General features: G+C 34.8%; 1 protein-coding gene across 1 annotated transcript in view; it reads right to left on the bottom strand.

The window, feature by feature from the left end:
* Window positions 1-16,151, bottom strand: part of MAP2K4 (mitogen-activated protein kinase kinase 4) — a 220,528-nt gene that overhangs the window by 40,626 nt on the left and 163,751 nt on the right. Inside the window, exons 6-8 of the mRNA XM_007948051.1 lie at window positions 14,211-14,330; window positions 11,567-11,618; window positions 4,186-4,313 (exon numbers count right to left, since the gene is read on the bottom strand). Of these exons, the coding sequence (XP_007946242.1) occupies window positions 4,186-4,313; window positions 11,567-11,618; window positions 14,211-14,330 (300 nt within the window). The remainder of the gene's footprint in view (window positions 1-4,185; window positions 4,314-11,566; window positions 11,619-14,210; window positions 14,331-16,151) is intronic.

Raw genomic sequence — 16,151 nt, 5'->3', positions numbered from 1 at the left:
AGAATCTGAGAAAACAACTCAAAAATGTGGATGAACTGGGCGGACATTACATTGAGTAAAATAAGTCAATCACAAAAGGACAAATATTGTGTGCATCCACCATTACAGAAAGTCAAGGAAAAGTTCACACATGGAAAGCAACATTCTTAGATGGTTACCAAAAAGAAGAGAGAAGGGGAGAAAAAATTACTAACTAGATAAGAGACATGTATTAATCTGTGTAAAGGGAAAGGCAATATACAAAAAGTTGGTGACCACACACTATTACTAAAGAAAAGAACACAGAGAGATGCACAAGAGTTACAGACAACAAAGGTAAATACTATTACATATACAATCCTGTATTATCGATAATAACAAACATTAATCTACAAGTGGATATACAGATGTACAGACAATGTGATCAAGTTTGGGTAGGCAAATGCGACTATACTCATAACCATATATAGGTTTGGCAGACAATATTTCTACATATGTATTAGGTGTGCTGTAAAAATATCCATGTTTGTATATAACAGAGCTAACAGGGGGACAAACTTATGAAAACTTCATAGCCAAAACCAAACACCTTGAGGGAATGAGAAGGTTAAGGAGTAGAGTCATGGAGGACATTAAGGGCAACTGGTATAACACAGTTCCTACAGACAATGGTCTACATTCTACTTTGGTGAGTAGTGATTAGGGTCTTAAAAGCTTGTGAGCAGCCATCTAAGGTACAACTATTGGTCTCTCCCCATCTGAAGCAAAGAACAGTGATGAAAAGTCCAAGACACAAGTGGACCCTCCTAACCTCATCCTCCGCAGCCCCGAGACCAAAAGAACTAATGGTGGTTGGTGGTGCTCAACTACCACTGTCAACCACTCTGAAAGGGATCACATTAGGAGATTCTGAAAAGAGTGGGAGAAAAATGTGGAACAAAACTCAAAATCATAAAAAGAAGACCATGCTTACTGGTCTGATAGAGACAGGTGGGACTCCCAAAACTCTTCAAGCTTGGAACTGAAGTCTCCCATGGCTCAACTTTCAGCCAATTAATAGATAAGTGTATGGGGTGAAAAATAACTCCAAGGAATTATGCACTCCTTAGAACAATCAACCATATGAGATAAAAAGGGCATCATCTGCCCAGAGTTACAGCTCAGAAGGCAGGAATGGATAGGAAAGGACAAATGGAAATGGTAAAGATAGGGAGGAACTGGGAAGCGTGCTTTTATTTGGTGGGGACGGCATCCATTGTTGCGAAACAAAACACGTATCAACAGTGGGATGGAAAAATCAATTTGCTCTGTAAATTTTCACTCAAATCACAACAAAATGTTTGAAAAAAAAATAATTATCAAAACTGACTGCCACGCCTTTCTACCATGGAGTGGCTGGTAGGTTTGAACTGTGAACATTTTGGTAAGTAGCCAAGTGCTTAACCATTATACCACCGGTGCTTCTTTCAAGCTACTTAGAGGCTTTCAAATTTATGCTGATATATACACATCCATGTAAATAGGCCTGAGAAGTCTATATGAACATAAGCACTTCATTTAATCCAGTATAGATTAGAAGCAGACAGTTTATTATCTGCCTGGTTATTCCAAAGCTAACAGTTAGCAGGAAAAGAATATCCTAGTACCTCCTGGGCCTGTAGACCTTTCTTCTACAAGGTAATAGTAAGAAAGTCTACTTCTTCCTTTAAAAGTTACTTGAATTCAAAGTGAACAATCAATTCTATCTGACCTACAATTGTGTTTTTTAAAGCCTGCATAAATCAATATATAATTCTTAGCCAATGTTTCCCAGTAAAACCACTCAGTCAACCTTTGTACAGAAACAAGCCAAAAAAGCATAGGTAACAGTTTACATTTAATTCTCAGAACATCATTAATTGTGTAAATTACAGGGTTTCCAAATGCTCTATGGCTAAATTTTCATATTTCTTGGCCTTTGAACACATTGTTCCACTATGTCTAAATACCATGATGATCTTCCAAATCACCCCAAGAGTCTGGCCACTGAAAATCCTCAAAGCAAAACTTTAAACAAAGGTCTCTTTTTGCATAAATGCACACACATATGCACACCTATTCCATACCCATTTGTAGTAAATGACATGTAAAAATATAAAACAAATTGAAAAGGAATGTTGAAAATGTAACACTTATAAAATACGGTCAATAACTGGATATTTTAAAGTACAACAACCAGAATATAAGCAGGCAAAAGAAAATGTATATATAATACATGGAACACTGTGGCTTACACTCTTTACAATGAATGGCAGATAGATCAATAAGAAGAGAAAGAATTGTTAACATAAAATTTACTTTCAAATGATGCAGAAAATAAAATCTATTCAAGTTTTTAAAATAAATGTGAAATCTGGGGTAGTAGTAAGCCCAGAGCTCCTTAAACAGGATAGAAAAGCTGTATAACATGTAGTCTATGATTTTTCTTACTTTTCTATTTGCTTTCAGAATAAGGTTTGAAAACATAGAAATCAAACAAGAATCTAACACATGAAAGTAGACAAAAATTTTCTTCTATATTAAGCTAATCTATAGTACAAAAGAGTCTATAAAGACTGAAACAGAAACTGCTGACAGGAATGCCTCACAACTGCAAACCTTATATATTACCATTTAGAGAAATATGCTGGTCACCAAAGAAGAATGACATTAATGCAAGGACACCAACAACTAGGAAAAATGGTTTAAAATACAGATACTCAATTTCCAATTCATAACAGATCAATATCCAGACAGAAGGAAAGTGTATCAGGGTAAGATGAATATGATATATGTGGGAAGACACTGCAAGTCTACCTCCCTAAAGGAAATGAGACTTTAGGAAATATCTGATGTCTCTACTCTTGCATTTATTAGGAGCTCTGGTAGCATACTACCTAAGGCATTTGACTGCTAACCAGAAGGCTGGAGGTTCAAACACACCAGCCACTCTCCTCGGAAGGAAGACTGGGCAATCTACTTCCCTAGTGATACTGCTACAGAATCCCAAAGAAGGGTTGCTATGAGTAGGATCCAACTCGACGGCAGTGAGTTTGATTTTTTTTTTTTCCACTCTTGCATTTATTAGTGTTTCCAAGTCTACCTCTAAAGAGGGGACTAACAACATTCAAAACATAGCTTCAGCTTTATAAAACATACTGAGTTCTACAAGGAACTCAAGCCTTCTCATTCTTCTTTAACTAGAAGTAGTATCACTCACTGTGGCCTAAGACACAGTAACAACATGTCCTGGTATCTACTATAGTCCAGAGAGCATACAACAGGTGCTAGCAACACAAAGAAGCCTTCTGAGAATTTACCACCTAGTTAATGAGATGGGTTGAATATAGTAATAAAAATATTGATAGTAATAATCAGAGAAGATGACAAATGGGAAGTGCCAAGTAAGAGGAATAGAGAAAGAAAGTGAAGGCCACAGGAATTCACCAGGATAACTGAGCAAAATATCATGGACAAGCTGGAACTTGAAGTTGGCCTTTAGGAGAGAGGGAAATATCCTAGGATGGTGTAGTAGTTAAGTTGTGTGTCAACATGGCTAGGCCCGGTTGAGTGGCTGGGCAGCTGGTGGTACTTACTTCCCATGATGAACACTGGCAATCAACTCATGGTGGGATCAACCACAAGCTGAGTAGCTGCTTTAGGGATGTGGTCTGCTTCCCATAAATAAGTAGCAGCTTTGAGAATGGTCTCTAGCTTATGGCACACTTGAACCCTGCATTTAGCTGTCGTAGTTCAGCAGCCTGCCATGCTCTGCTGATCTTAAGACTTTCAATGAACTTGAATCAATGGCCTGCCATGCTCTTTGGTAACATCAGGACTGTGCCATTTTATTTGTTGACCTTGGGCTTGTTAGCCTCAGAATCCAACAGCAGCCTGAGTGACGCAAGAGATGAGAGGAAGCCCAAGGTCGGGGGGGCTTTCACACAGTCCCTAGAGTGTGGCACTTGGAACTCAGACTTCCAGCCTCCAAAAATTATAAGAATAAACTCCTGTTTGTTAAAGCCATCCCATTTGTGGTATATTCTGTTAGAACAGCACTAGGTAACTAGAACAGATATAGTGAAACTGTGTTGACCAATGACCAACTGCTTGGAAATACAGCACTGAAGGCCATAGGATTTCTGTACAATGACTATCAAAGCAAGAAAGTTCAGGCTTTTCACTTACTGCCATGTATGGCCTACACCCAGCATCTCTTGTCTTGGCAATGGAGTCCACAAGCTGTCCACTGATGCCAAAGTCACAGAGTTTAATATTTCCACTTCTGTCCAGAAGAATATTGGAAGGTTTGATATCTGTGAGAGAGAGAGATATTCAATATACATGTAATCAATCAAATGAGTTACATTCTAAAATACTTTAAGCAAAAATAATGAAACACCTTCAACTACATAAGTGGTCAAGTTCTTCAAACTCAGACATCTAAGAAGAAGCATTACATCTTCCTTTATCATACGCAATCACTATTATGTTTTGAACTTGCAACTTTAATGATGAGAATTCTGTAAATATAACACAACAATGGTATTTCACTAGCAATATCTTAATAATCCAGAAAATATGAAGGTTGATTTTTCTTTTTAACATTTTCATATTTGTAAAACATAAATAAAACTATGTTTTTTCTCTACTGGACATAAGAAGAAAACAATTTTCTGAATGCTTATGCTTAAAAACTAGATATGGAAAAATGCATCATCATAAATTAAGACATTGTAAGATATTTTCATCAAAAGGCTGCATTCATTTACTTGTTTAAAATTCATTACTTAACAGTCAATATGAGGAATATGAAGTTCAGCTATCAAAGTATACTAAATTACTTTATAGTAAGTGTAGAGGCTACAAAACTAAGTGCAAAGTATACAAATTAGAAACACACAATTTAATTACAGTAGACCCTTATATAACTCTGGAAGTATTCAAAAAACTACATAAGCATTGGGATTAGAGGATCAAAGGTTCAAAATCTGAGTCTGACTTTCAATGTGACTGGGGCAAGCTACTTCTCTTGCTGTTAGATGCCCTCAAGTCAATGCTGACTCTTGGAGACCATATGCACAACCGAACAAAACATTGCCCAGTCTGTGCCATCCTCACAATTGTTGCTATGCTTGAGCCCATCATTGCAGCAACAATGCCAAGCCATCTCTTTGAGGTTCTTCCCCTTTTTCGCAGATGCTCTTCTTTACTGAGCATGATATCCTTCTCCAGGGACTAGTCCCTTCGGATAACATAACCAAAATGTAAGAGACAAACTCTGGCCATTCTCACTTCTAACTTCTTAGCAACCACAGTTTCCTCAGCAACACAATGGAATAATTCCAATTTCATAGAGTTATGAAGATTAAAATACCTAATAAAGTATCCAAACAATACTTGTACTCAATAAATGAAGAACAAATTATTTCTGAAAACTAATTGAGAGATTTTTTCTGATCTTAGATGGCTTCAGCTAGTTTCTCCAAACCAATCCCTTCTTGACAGATTTTTCTATACCATTCCCAGAGTGGGTGGGCTTTTCTTCAAAGGTGAGAAAGCCAAATGCTTTCCATTTAGTTCTTTAGGTCTCATGTTGTTGTCAGTAGGTGCCATCAAGGCAGTTTCAACTATATGTACAACACAGCAAAACACTGCCCAGCCCTACACTACCCTCACAATTTATTCCTGAGCCCATTGTGGCATCGACTGTGTCAATCCATCTAGTTCAAGGTTTTCCCCTTTGTTGCTGGCCTTCTACTTTACCAAGTATGATATCCTTCTCCAGGGACTGATCCCTCCTGATAACATGACCAAAGTATGATAGACAAAGTCTAGCCACTGTGGTTTCTAAGGAGTATTCCAGCTGTACTTCTTCCAAGACAGATACATTTGTTTTCCTAGAAGTCCAAAGTATATTCAATATTCTTCACCAACACCATGAATAAAATGCATCAATTCTTTTGTGGTCTTCCTTATTCAGGATCCAGCTTTCACATGCATATGAGGCTGTAGAAGACACAACTGCTTGGGTCAACCACACCTTAGTCTTCAAGTGATATCTTTGTTCCTTAACACTTTAAAGAGGGTTTTTGAAGCATATTTGTCCAGTGCAATACACCATCTGATTTCTTGACTGCTGCTTCCATGGATGCTGATTGTAGATTCAAGAAAAATGAAATTCCAAAAACTTCAATCTTTTCTTCATTAATTAGGATATTGTTTATTGGTCTAGTTGTGAGGATTTTTGTTTTCTTTATGGTGAGGTATTATCTACATTGAAGAAAACAAAGTTGTCTCATCTGCATATCACAGGTAGGCTTCCTTCAATCTTGATGCTGCATTGTTCTTCATATAGTCCAGCTTCCTAGATTACTGTTCAGCGTAAAGATTGAATAAATATGGTACAAGGATACAACTCTAATGCACACCTTTCCTGATTTTAAACTATGCAATATCCCCTTGTTCTATTTGAACCACTACCTCCCGATTATGCAGTTCCTCATGAGCACAAGTTAGTGTTTGGAATTCCCATTCTTCACAATGTTATCCATACTTTATTATAATCCAAACAGTTGAATGCCTTTATATTGTCAATAAAACAAATGTAAACATCGTTCCTGTATTTTCTACTTTCAACCAAGATCTATCTGACATAACCTATGATATTCTTTGTTCCCTTTTTCTGAATCCAGCTTGAATTTCTGGAAGCTCCCTATCAATGTACTGCTGCAATAGAGGCTTGCATTTTTTTCTTTAGTTCTTTCAGCTTGAGAAATTCTGAGCATGTTCTCCCCTTTGATTTTCCAACTCCAGGCCTCTGAACATTTCATTATAATACTTTACTATCTCTTCTCAAGCTGCCCTTGGAAATCTTCTGTTCAGCTGTCTTACTTCATCATTTCTTCCATTTGCTTTAGCTACCATCTGTTCAAGAGCAAGTTTCAAAGTCTCTTGTGACATCATTTTAGTCCTTTCTTTCCTGTCTTTTTAATGACCATTTATCTTCTTCATGAATGATGTCCTTAATGTCATCCCATAATTTGTCTCCTCTTCAGTCTTTGATGTTTAATGCATCAAATCTATTCTTCAGATTCATCAAATCTATTCTAAATTCAGGTGGGATACAGTCAAGGTCTTATTTTTCTCTCATGGACTTGTTTTAAGTTTTTTCAGTTTCAACTTAAACTAGCATATGGGCAATTTTTGGTCAGCTCCTGGCCTTCTTCTGACTGAGAACATTGAGCTTCTACTTTGTAGTTGATGTGATTCCTGTGTATTTCATCTGGTGAGTTCCACATGCATAGACACCTTTTATGTTGTTGAGAAAAAATGTATTTGCAATGAATTAGTCATTACTCTTGCAAAATTCTATCATGCAATCTCTGGTGTGATTTCTATTGTCAAGGTCATATGTTCCCACTACCAATGCTTCTTCTTTGTTTCCAACTTTCACGTTTCAGTCACCAGTAATTATCAATGTGCTTTGATGTATGTTTGGACAATTTCAGACTGCACAAGTTGGTAAAAATCTTGAATTTCTTTATCTTTGGCTTTAGCGATTACGTATAAACGTGAAATACAGTAGTATTAACTGGTCTTCCTTTTTGATGTATGGATATTATCCTATCACTGACAGCACTGTACTTCAGAATAGACCTTGAAATATTCTTTTAGACAATGAATGCAATGCCATTCCTCTTCAATTTGTCATTCTCAGCATAGTGGATCATATAATTGTCGGATTCAAAATGGTCAATACTAGTCCATTTCAGGTTGCTAAAGCCTAGGACTGATCTTTATCCATTCCATTTCGTTTTTGACAACTTCCAATATTCCTAGATTCATACTTTGTACATTCCACATTCCAATTATTAATGAATGTTTGGGGCTGTTTCTTCCTATTTTGAGTCATGTCCCACAAGCAAAGGAAAGTCTGGAAAGCTTTACTCCATCAACATCACTAAAGTCAACTCTATTTTGAAGAAGTAGCTCTTCCCTAGTCATATTTTTAGTGCCTTCCAACCTGAGGGGTTCATCTTCTCACACTATATCAGACACTGTTTCACTGCTATTCCTAAGGTTTTCAATGGCCAATTTTTTCAAAAGTGGATGGCCCCATCTTTCTTCCCAGTCCGTCTTAGTTTGGAAGCTCCACTAAAATTTGTATACCATGGGTGACCCTGCTGGTATTTGAAATACCAGTGGCATAGCTTCTACTTTTTTAAAATAGAAAATGCAAGCCACCACAGTATGACAAACTGACAGATGCGTGGTGTAGGTCTTATATTTCAGCCAAATTACTCCCTAGATTATCATTTCTAACACCTTTACCTCACTGGTAATAAAATTTCTCACTGTATAGGTCCATCAGCTATCTGGCCAATTCTCCATCTTTGCTCACTAATTCTCTATTCCTATCCTACTCCCACTACCCATTTCACTGTCACTCTAATAGATCAACAACACAGAAAACATTAGAGACATGCAGGAAAAGCTTCCTACGTTTTACACACAGAGATGTAGGCTCCTTTTCAGGAGGTTGTCATGTCTAGATGTAACACTTTGGACTGCTGTAGTAGTTACTAACCCCAAAATGGCAGTAACACAGTACAAAAGACAAAAGCAAATGAATGGAGTTTGAACCATGATCATATTATGCTTGGAGCTGACCTATCTCTGGACTTATTATGACATGTAAAAATTTCCTTAAAATTTAATCAAGTTAACAGGATTTTCTGTTACTTGTAATTAAAAAATATAACCAGAGAAGAACTGCCTCCTAAAAGCTGAGTCAATCTTAATGATATGAATGGAGTAAAGTTCTTTGGACTTTCATTTGCTGACGTAGCAGCATAAAAAGCTTACTGATCTTAATTGATAAAAAGACTTATAAATTCATCATTTATTTAACAACAGAAAAACCACAGTTAACTTTAAAGACAATTTCTTTTATTTAACTACTCCCAGGTTGGTGCTTCATTGTGATTAATTAGTATCCTTAAGGTCAAATGCCCTAAAAGTAATACTCTCACAATTGCAAAACACATTCAAAAGAGGCAGAAAAAGTCTAAGACAAAAGCAAGATACACTACAAGAAGAATAAAATATGTTATTCTTAACAAGCATTAAGTCAGACTTCCACAAATAAAGAAAAAGGCATAATGCTGGCAAAGTGAGATTTGCAGAAAAATAAAATTTGCAGAAAAATAAAACAGGACTTTTATGTCACACCATATACAAAAAGAAACTCAAGTTGGATCAAAAACCTGAAAATAAAACATAAAACCATAAAGACCATCAAAGAAAAAATATGGACAAACTTAGGAGACCTGATTCATAGCATAATACACTATCAAATACAATTGAAAATGCACAAACACTAGAAGACAATAGATGACTGGGACCTCCTAACAATTAGACACTAGGTGCATTAAAAGATTTTACCAAAAGAATAAAAAGAGAAGCCACAGACTGAGAAAACAAAATCGGCACGACAGGCTCTAATCTCTAAAAACTTTTTAAAAAAACTTCAACAGTTTAACAGCAAAAAGGCAAATAATCCAAGTTAAAAATGGACAGAAGACATGAACAGATACTTAATCAAAGAAGACATTCAGGCAGCTAACAAACACATGAAGAAATGCTCACTACCATTAGCCATTAGAAAAATGCAAATTAAAACAACAGTGAGATACCATCTCATCCTAGCACTAATACCAAAGTTCAAAAGATTAGAAAACAAAAAATGCTGGCAAGGGTATGGAGAGACTAGAACCCTCATATACTGCTGGTGGGGCTGTGAAATGGTGCAACCACTGTGGAAAACAGTATGGCGCTTCTTTAAGAAGCTGGAAATAGAAATACCATGTGATCCAGCAATCCACTGTGAGGTATGTATCACAGAAAAAGAAGAGCCACGACACTGACAGATACATGCACACCCATGTTTATCCCAGAACAATTCACAATAGCAAAAAGGTGGAAATAACATAAACGTTTGCTAATCGAGAAAAGATCAACAAACTATGAGATATACACATAATGGAATATTATGCAACGTTAAAGAACAATGATGAAATCTGTGAAACAAGTCAAAACAGACAAGCTTAGAGGCCACTATGTGGTATGAAATTGTTGTTGTGTTGTTGTTATGTGCCGTCGAGTCGGCCCCGACTCATAGCGACCCCTCCTTGGGTTTCCGAGGCAGTATCACTACGGAAGTAGGATTGCCCAACCTTCCTTCTGAGGAGTGGCTGGTGGGTTTGAACCGCCAGCCTTCTGGTTAGCAGTCAAGTGCTTTAGCCACTATGCTACCAGAGCTCCTAGGTATGAAATTAGTCAACCACAAAAGGACAAATATTGTATGAGACCACTATTGTAAAAGGTCAAGAAATGGGTTTCATAAAAAAAGTAGTATTTGATGATTATAAGGGGGGTGGGAAAGGGAGGTAAACCACTAACTAGAGGGTACAGACTTGGGTGACAGGAAATATTAACTTAGGTGAGGGGAAAGGTTAAAAAAAATAAGGTGTGAATACTGTTTATATGAAAAGCTTGCAGCAATATAAACTTAGTTTTTTTAAAAAAGAAAAAGGCAAAATTAAGTGAAATGTTCTAATACTGGAGGTTAACTAGTTTCAGTGGCACAATATATACCCCTAACAAGGTAACTTAGGTAAATGCCCAATTATGTATAAATAACTAATTATTAATTTCTTAAACCACCAGACACTACGTTCCCTAATTCAAGATTTCTCATTTTTCTGAATATGACCTTTTACTTTCTATCCCATTCATTATCAAGCTGAATCACACATTGTCACATATTATATTAAAATTTTCCACTACAAATTTATTGAGGGTGATGACCCTGTACACTTCTCCAAAGCCACCACACCTCAATGTCCTGAGTCTAGCACAGTAATGAACAGAGCAAACATTTAATGCAATTATTGAATTAAATTTAAGATTCTCAAGGCATTATTGTTTTTCTAAACTTGCTCTTCAACAAATCTACATCAAATGTTTAAATCTGGGTCTGTTTCTAATAAGGGCAAGATCACTGTTTGCACAAATAAAACATTTTTATGGGAATTTAAATGTATAGCACCAATTAAAATATCTCTTTCAATTTACAGAAACATTCTCTACGGTAAAAAAGAAATAACTGATAGTGATAGCTACATGTCTTTAAAATGCTCTAGGGCTCTATTCCTCATTCTTCGTTGTCCACAAGACCATTTTGATGCCTTATTTATACAAAAAGAGATATTAATTATCTATTAGGCAAATGAATAATTATTTTTCAACTAAGAGCAATAAAAACCTACAGCAAAATCTATTTCAATTTCTAAGCCTGAAATGCTAATAAATTAGGCTGAAATCTAAAGTATCCCAAAGAGGGAAAAACTCTAAATTAGTAATAAGGTTTTGGGGTACATAAGGTATTTTTTGCTAGAAAAATCAGTATTTTTAAAAAGTAGAACTTAAGCAAAGTTTGTATCATGATATTACAATTATCAATTTTAGTCTAATTTCTCTTCTACAAAAAACTATCCATACCTACCTCTGTGAATGATTTTCAAGTTTTCTTTTAAGTGGTTTAGTGCTTTCACAGTCTAGGGAGAAAAAGCAGATTTGGAATAAATGATCATTTTCTTTTTAGTCAAACAGCACAACAGTTTATCATAAGTAATGCACAATTAGACCTTCATTGGTTTTTAAGGTTAGTATTTTAATATTTTGTTCATCATTCTTTATGCTTTATGCTAACTGAAGATGCTAAAATAGTGATCTAAAAATTTAGTTCCCTTTAAATGGCAACTAAGCTTAAAAAAAAAAAAGTGCCTTACAATTTGTTTCATAAGTTATTAAAAAGTTATGTTTCTTGTACCTGCAACCTTTTTGAGAATAAAAATATTTAGTACAAGAAAGAACAATGAGCTTCCTCCATTATCAAAGTAACTTAGTAAGTTATTCCAAATCATCAGTTACTCACAATCATTCACCTTCAAAGGATGCTAAACCTTGAAAGTAATTTTTGCAGACCCAGAGTCTCTTTGCTTAGCCATTTGACAGTATCACAGATTAATCCAGAATTTGTCCTGCTTGATCACTGCTTATGATTGGAAATCAGAGATTTCTTCAGGAACGGAGGGAAAAGACCTGAATGAAGTTTCCACAGCCTCAAACTAAAAGAGAAGTAACTGATAGGCTAGCTGCTATCCAAAGGTATTAGAAAGGTAGAACACACAATGTAACATTTGTGGTTTGAAACATACAAACACAGCATGCTTGTGTTATTAAGTAGCAAGAAGAAAGATCACTAGATTTAACATAAAGCAATTTTAAATGTTGTGCTTAATATTTAGGGTGATCACCAAGTCAAGAAACACAGGGAAATATGTAATAAATTATTAATATATGCTTATACGTAATGCAATATATAATAAAATAATTTTATCTTTGTTTTCCAACTTCATCACCCTGGAATATCAAGGTTATGGGGTCTGGGATCAGACCGCCTAGGCGTAAATCATTTACCACTTACAAATGTATGAATTTCAAAAGAAATTAATTACTTAACCTCACATGCTTCAGATTTATCATTTGTAAAAAGGAGTTACAGTATTCATCATAGAAAGTTGCTATGAAGGTTAAATGTCACAAAATCTTGGTCTGGCACAAATAAGCAATATACACTAGCTATTATCATTATTCTCTTATTGTTACTTTATAATTACTATGAATAAGAACAAGTTCTAAAATATTAGCAGGTTTAATATTGGGGATAGCTACACTGATCAACATAAAATTAATTTTCTGGTATAATTCAGCTTCATTTCAGAAAATTATATGAAAAAATATACCTTAAAGTTTAACTCATAAAATATGTAAATTTAAGAATTAATTCAGCAAAGTGACTTACAATATTAACATGAGACTTATAAATCTTAAACCATAATTCAGTGACTACAGTTTAATCCAATTAAAAACATTCCACTTATATAAACATGCACATGCACACATTTAAAATGCACACATCTCTTGCAACTAAAATACAATTCAGAAACTGTTGATAATTATAACCAGTCTTGTTATTGTTGTTGTTGTTTGCCATTGAGTCGTACTCGACTCATAGCAACCCCTCCTTGGGTTTCCAAGGCAGTATCACTATGAAAGTAGATTGCCCAACCTTCCGACGCAGGAGTGGCTGGTAGGTTTGAACTTCCAGCCTTCTGGTTAGTAGTCAAGTGCCTGAGGCACTATGCCACCAGAGCTCCTATAACCAGTCTTACTAAGCTTTAAATAACAAACTGAATTAATTGGCAATTGGCAGGTAGACTATATACTGGAGGTAGAAGACCCAGGGAAGGAAGAAACAGGAAATAACCTGCAATCAGAATATGCATTTTATAGCTTCCTATGAGATTTAGTTTACATATCAACTAATTCAGGCTATGCCATCAACTCAGAATCTCAGGGATTCCTGAGAATTATTATTAATTTTGCCCTAATTAAAGAAAAATAGACCTTCTCCTTTAAAAAAAAAAAAATTATATGCAACTTCTGTCAATGAAAAGATTCAGAGCAAAAAAAAAGTAATCTTGTGATTACTTTCAAACTTGTGTTCACTTTCAAAATCATAAACACATAAGCAAAAGAGTGCTTCTTTTCCTTTAGGAATGTTAGTAAAAGTGAACTGACCAAATTAGTAGCGACCCTGCTTCCTGAAATTTCTAGTCACCAATTTAAACAGTTTAGACTAGACAGCCCACGTTTTAAATTGCAGGAAATGTATTTATCTAAAAGCTTCAATTAAGGCACTACAAGGAAAATACTACTATTTTGATTTATCTGGGATAACTGTGTTATTATAGCTTATTTGAAGATACTCAAGAGCAACAAGAAAAAAATAGAAAATTTTTTTTTAATCTTATTTATAGTACAGTCTGTTTCGATTCTTTGTGTTGCAAATAAAATGAACATTATCAGTATTAGTGCTCTTATGACCAACTGTGTTAATTATCCCACAGAAGTGACTTACTCCCCTTCCCTTCTACGAATGGTTTTCCAAGAAGGTCAGTAACATTCGGTGAAGGACATTCAGTATATGTACTCAAAACCACAGCACTATCCTCATATAATTTTATATAGAATGAATAATTTAGCATAATTTTGAAGCACAAGTAATAAAAACAGGTACTTACTGCTAAAGTGATTTTTCCTAAAATTTCTTCTGGAATTACATCATCTAATACACTATATACATATTTGTAAAACTTATCAAACGAGGTAGACATGAGTTCCATACAGATCCAACAGTCACCCTATAAAATAATAAATATATTATTATAAATCTCTACTATCATTAAGTACCACCTTACCTTTACATAAAACAGGAAACAATCTTATTCTTTTTTTTCTTATAATCTCAAATTGGTAATGATCTTTTTTCTTATGAAAGCCATCAGCACAAAATTCTCCTCATGTTTAAATACAAACTTAAAAAATTTAAAGTCAATGTGTCCCCCTCTGAATTGTAAGAACATGGACACAGAAAGAAACTTTTCACAGAAAGTTTCTGTGCTTTTTTCAATTCAAATTTTGCCATAATTGGACATGAAAGGAGGAAATATGTGGATAATAGCTATTATCATGAAAAGAAAATAGACAACAGTAATCTTGAGATACCAAATAATCTTCTTAAATTAAGGGGAACAGTAAAGGAAAAATACTTAAAGCAAACCCAATGCTTCCAGTCCTTGTTCAAATGCTACCTTTTCAATGAGCCTAACCTAATCTATCTAAAATTGCAACACATTCCTTCTAAGCATTCCCTTGTCTTGCTCTATTTTGCACTGTGCTTATCACTGTCTAAAATAAAATAAAAATTAAAACATAATGCATTATTTGTCACCTGTCTTCCCTACTGAAAGACAGGAACTCAACAAATATTTCCTAAATGAATGGATGCTGGCTATCATAAATAATTTAAACACTGATCTCTGCATTAACTGTTTTAAACCTATGTGAAAGCGGTTTGACAATAAAACAAAAGAAATAAATGTTTTCATATCTTTTGATAATGTCATCCCATGACTGGGAATCTACCTTCTTAAACAAATGTTCCATAAATTACAAAAAGGAAAAGAACAACAATAACAAGAAACAAAGCTAGAAAACACTGAGATATTTCACAAAAGAGAATGGGAGATTGTTAAAGGGATTATCTGGAAAAAAAAATTTTAAATCTACACAGTTCATAAGAAGTACTGAATTATTATTAAGTGGAAAATACAGAATATAAGCGGACACTATGATACACATATATGAACAAGGACTACAAACAAGTACCTTATGAAAGTGAAAAACAACTATCAAGATGGTGACAAAAATTATCTTAAAATATTTTTTTATGCTGCTACTAATTTACATCCCTGGAGATTTTCTATCCACTGATCTCCTTATCCTCATGTTTGACTTGTGTCGTTTACATAAGAAATTAGTATCTGCTAAAGTAAGATAGTTTGACTAGAAAAACACAGCTAATTAGTGATAAAACTATAATAAAATTCAGTTTCCTATCTCTTTTCTACTGTCAACACTTAAAATGTAAGTATACTTATATATAGGGAAAAAACGTATTTTGATGAATATTGAGATTAGTAATATCACTTACAACAGGACCATCTGTTAGAACATTCAAAAATGTCACGGACTCACAGAATGCTTCTTTGTAAATCATATTTGACACAGTAAGATTTTACTTACATTTTCTTTAATTATTCTATTTCTTTGTCTTTTTCTTTAGAATACTCTCAGAGAATGCCTCTCACAAAGATTGAGTAACACGTCCACCCATAAAACACACATCATTTTTCAATCTAAAGATACCATCAACAGGTTCACTAGAATCTATTACTAAAGAACAATAAAACACATTTACCTCTTCTACTTAAAAGCATACAGGTCACAAAAGGACAAATATTGTATTAGTCTGTTATTGTAAAAGTTAATAAGGAAAGGTTTATCTATAGAAGGAAATTTTCTTTGTTGGTTACCAGGGGTGGGAGGGGAGGGGAAGGAACACTGTTAGATAGATAGAGATAAGTATTGATTTGGGTGAAGAGAAGGGCAATGTACCAAAT

This window comes from Orycteropus afer, unplaced genomic scaffold, assembly GCF_000298275.1.
Source record: "Orycteropus afer afer isolate SDZICR_OR568_19922 unplaced genomic scaffold, OryAfe1.0 scaffold00199, whole genome shotgun sequence".
Lineage (NCBI taxonomy): Eukaryota > Metazoa > Chordata > Mammalia > Tubulidentata > Orycteropodidae > Orycteropus > Orycteropus afer.
The sequence above is the reverse complement of the archived record's forward strand: the minus strand, read 5'-3'. Positions and strand labels throughout refer to the sequence as shown.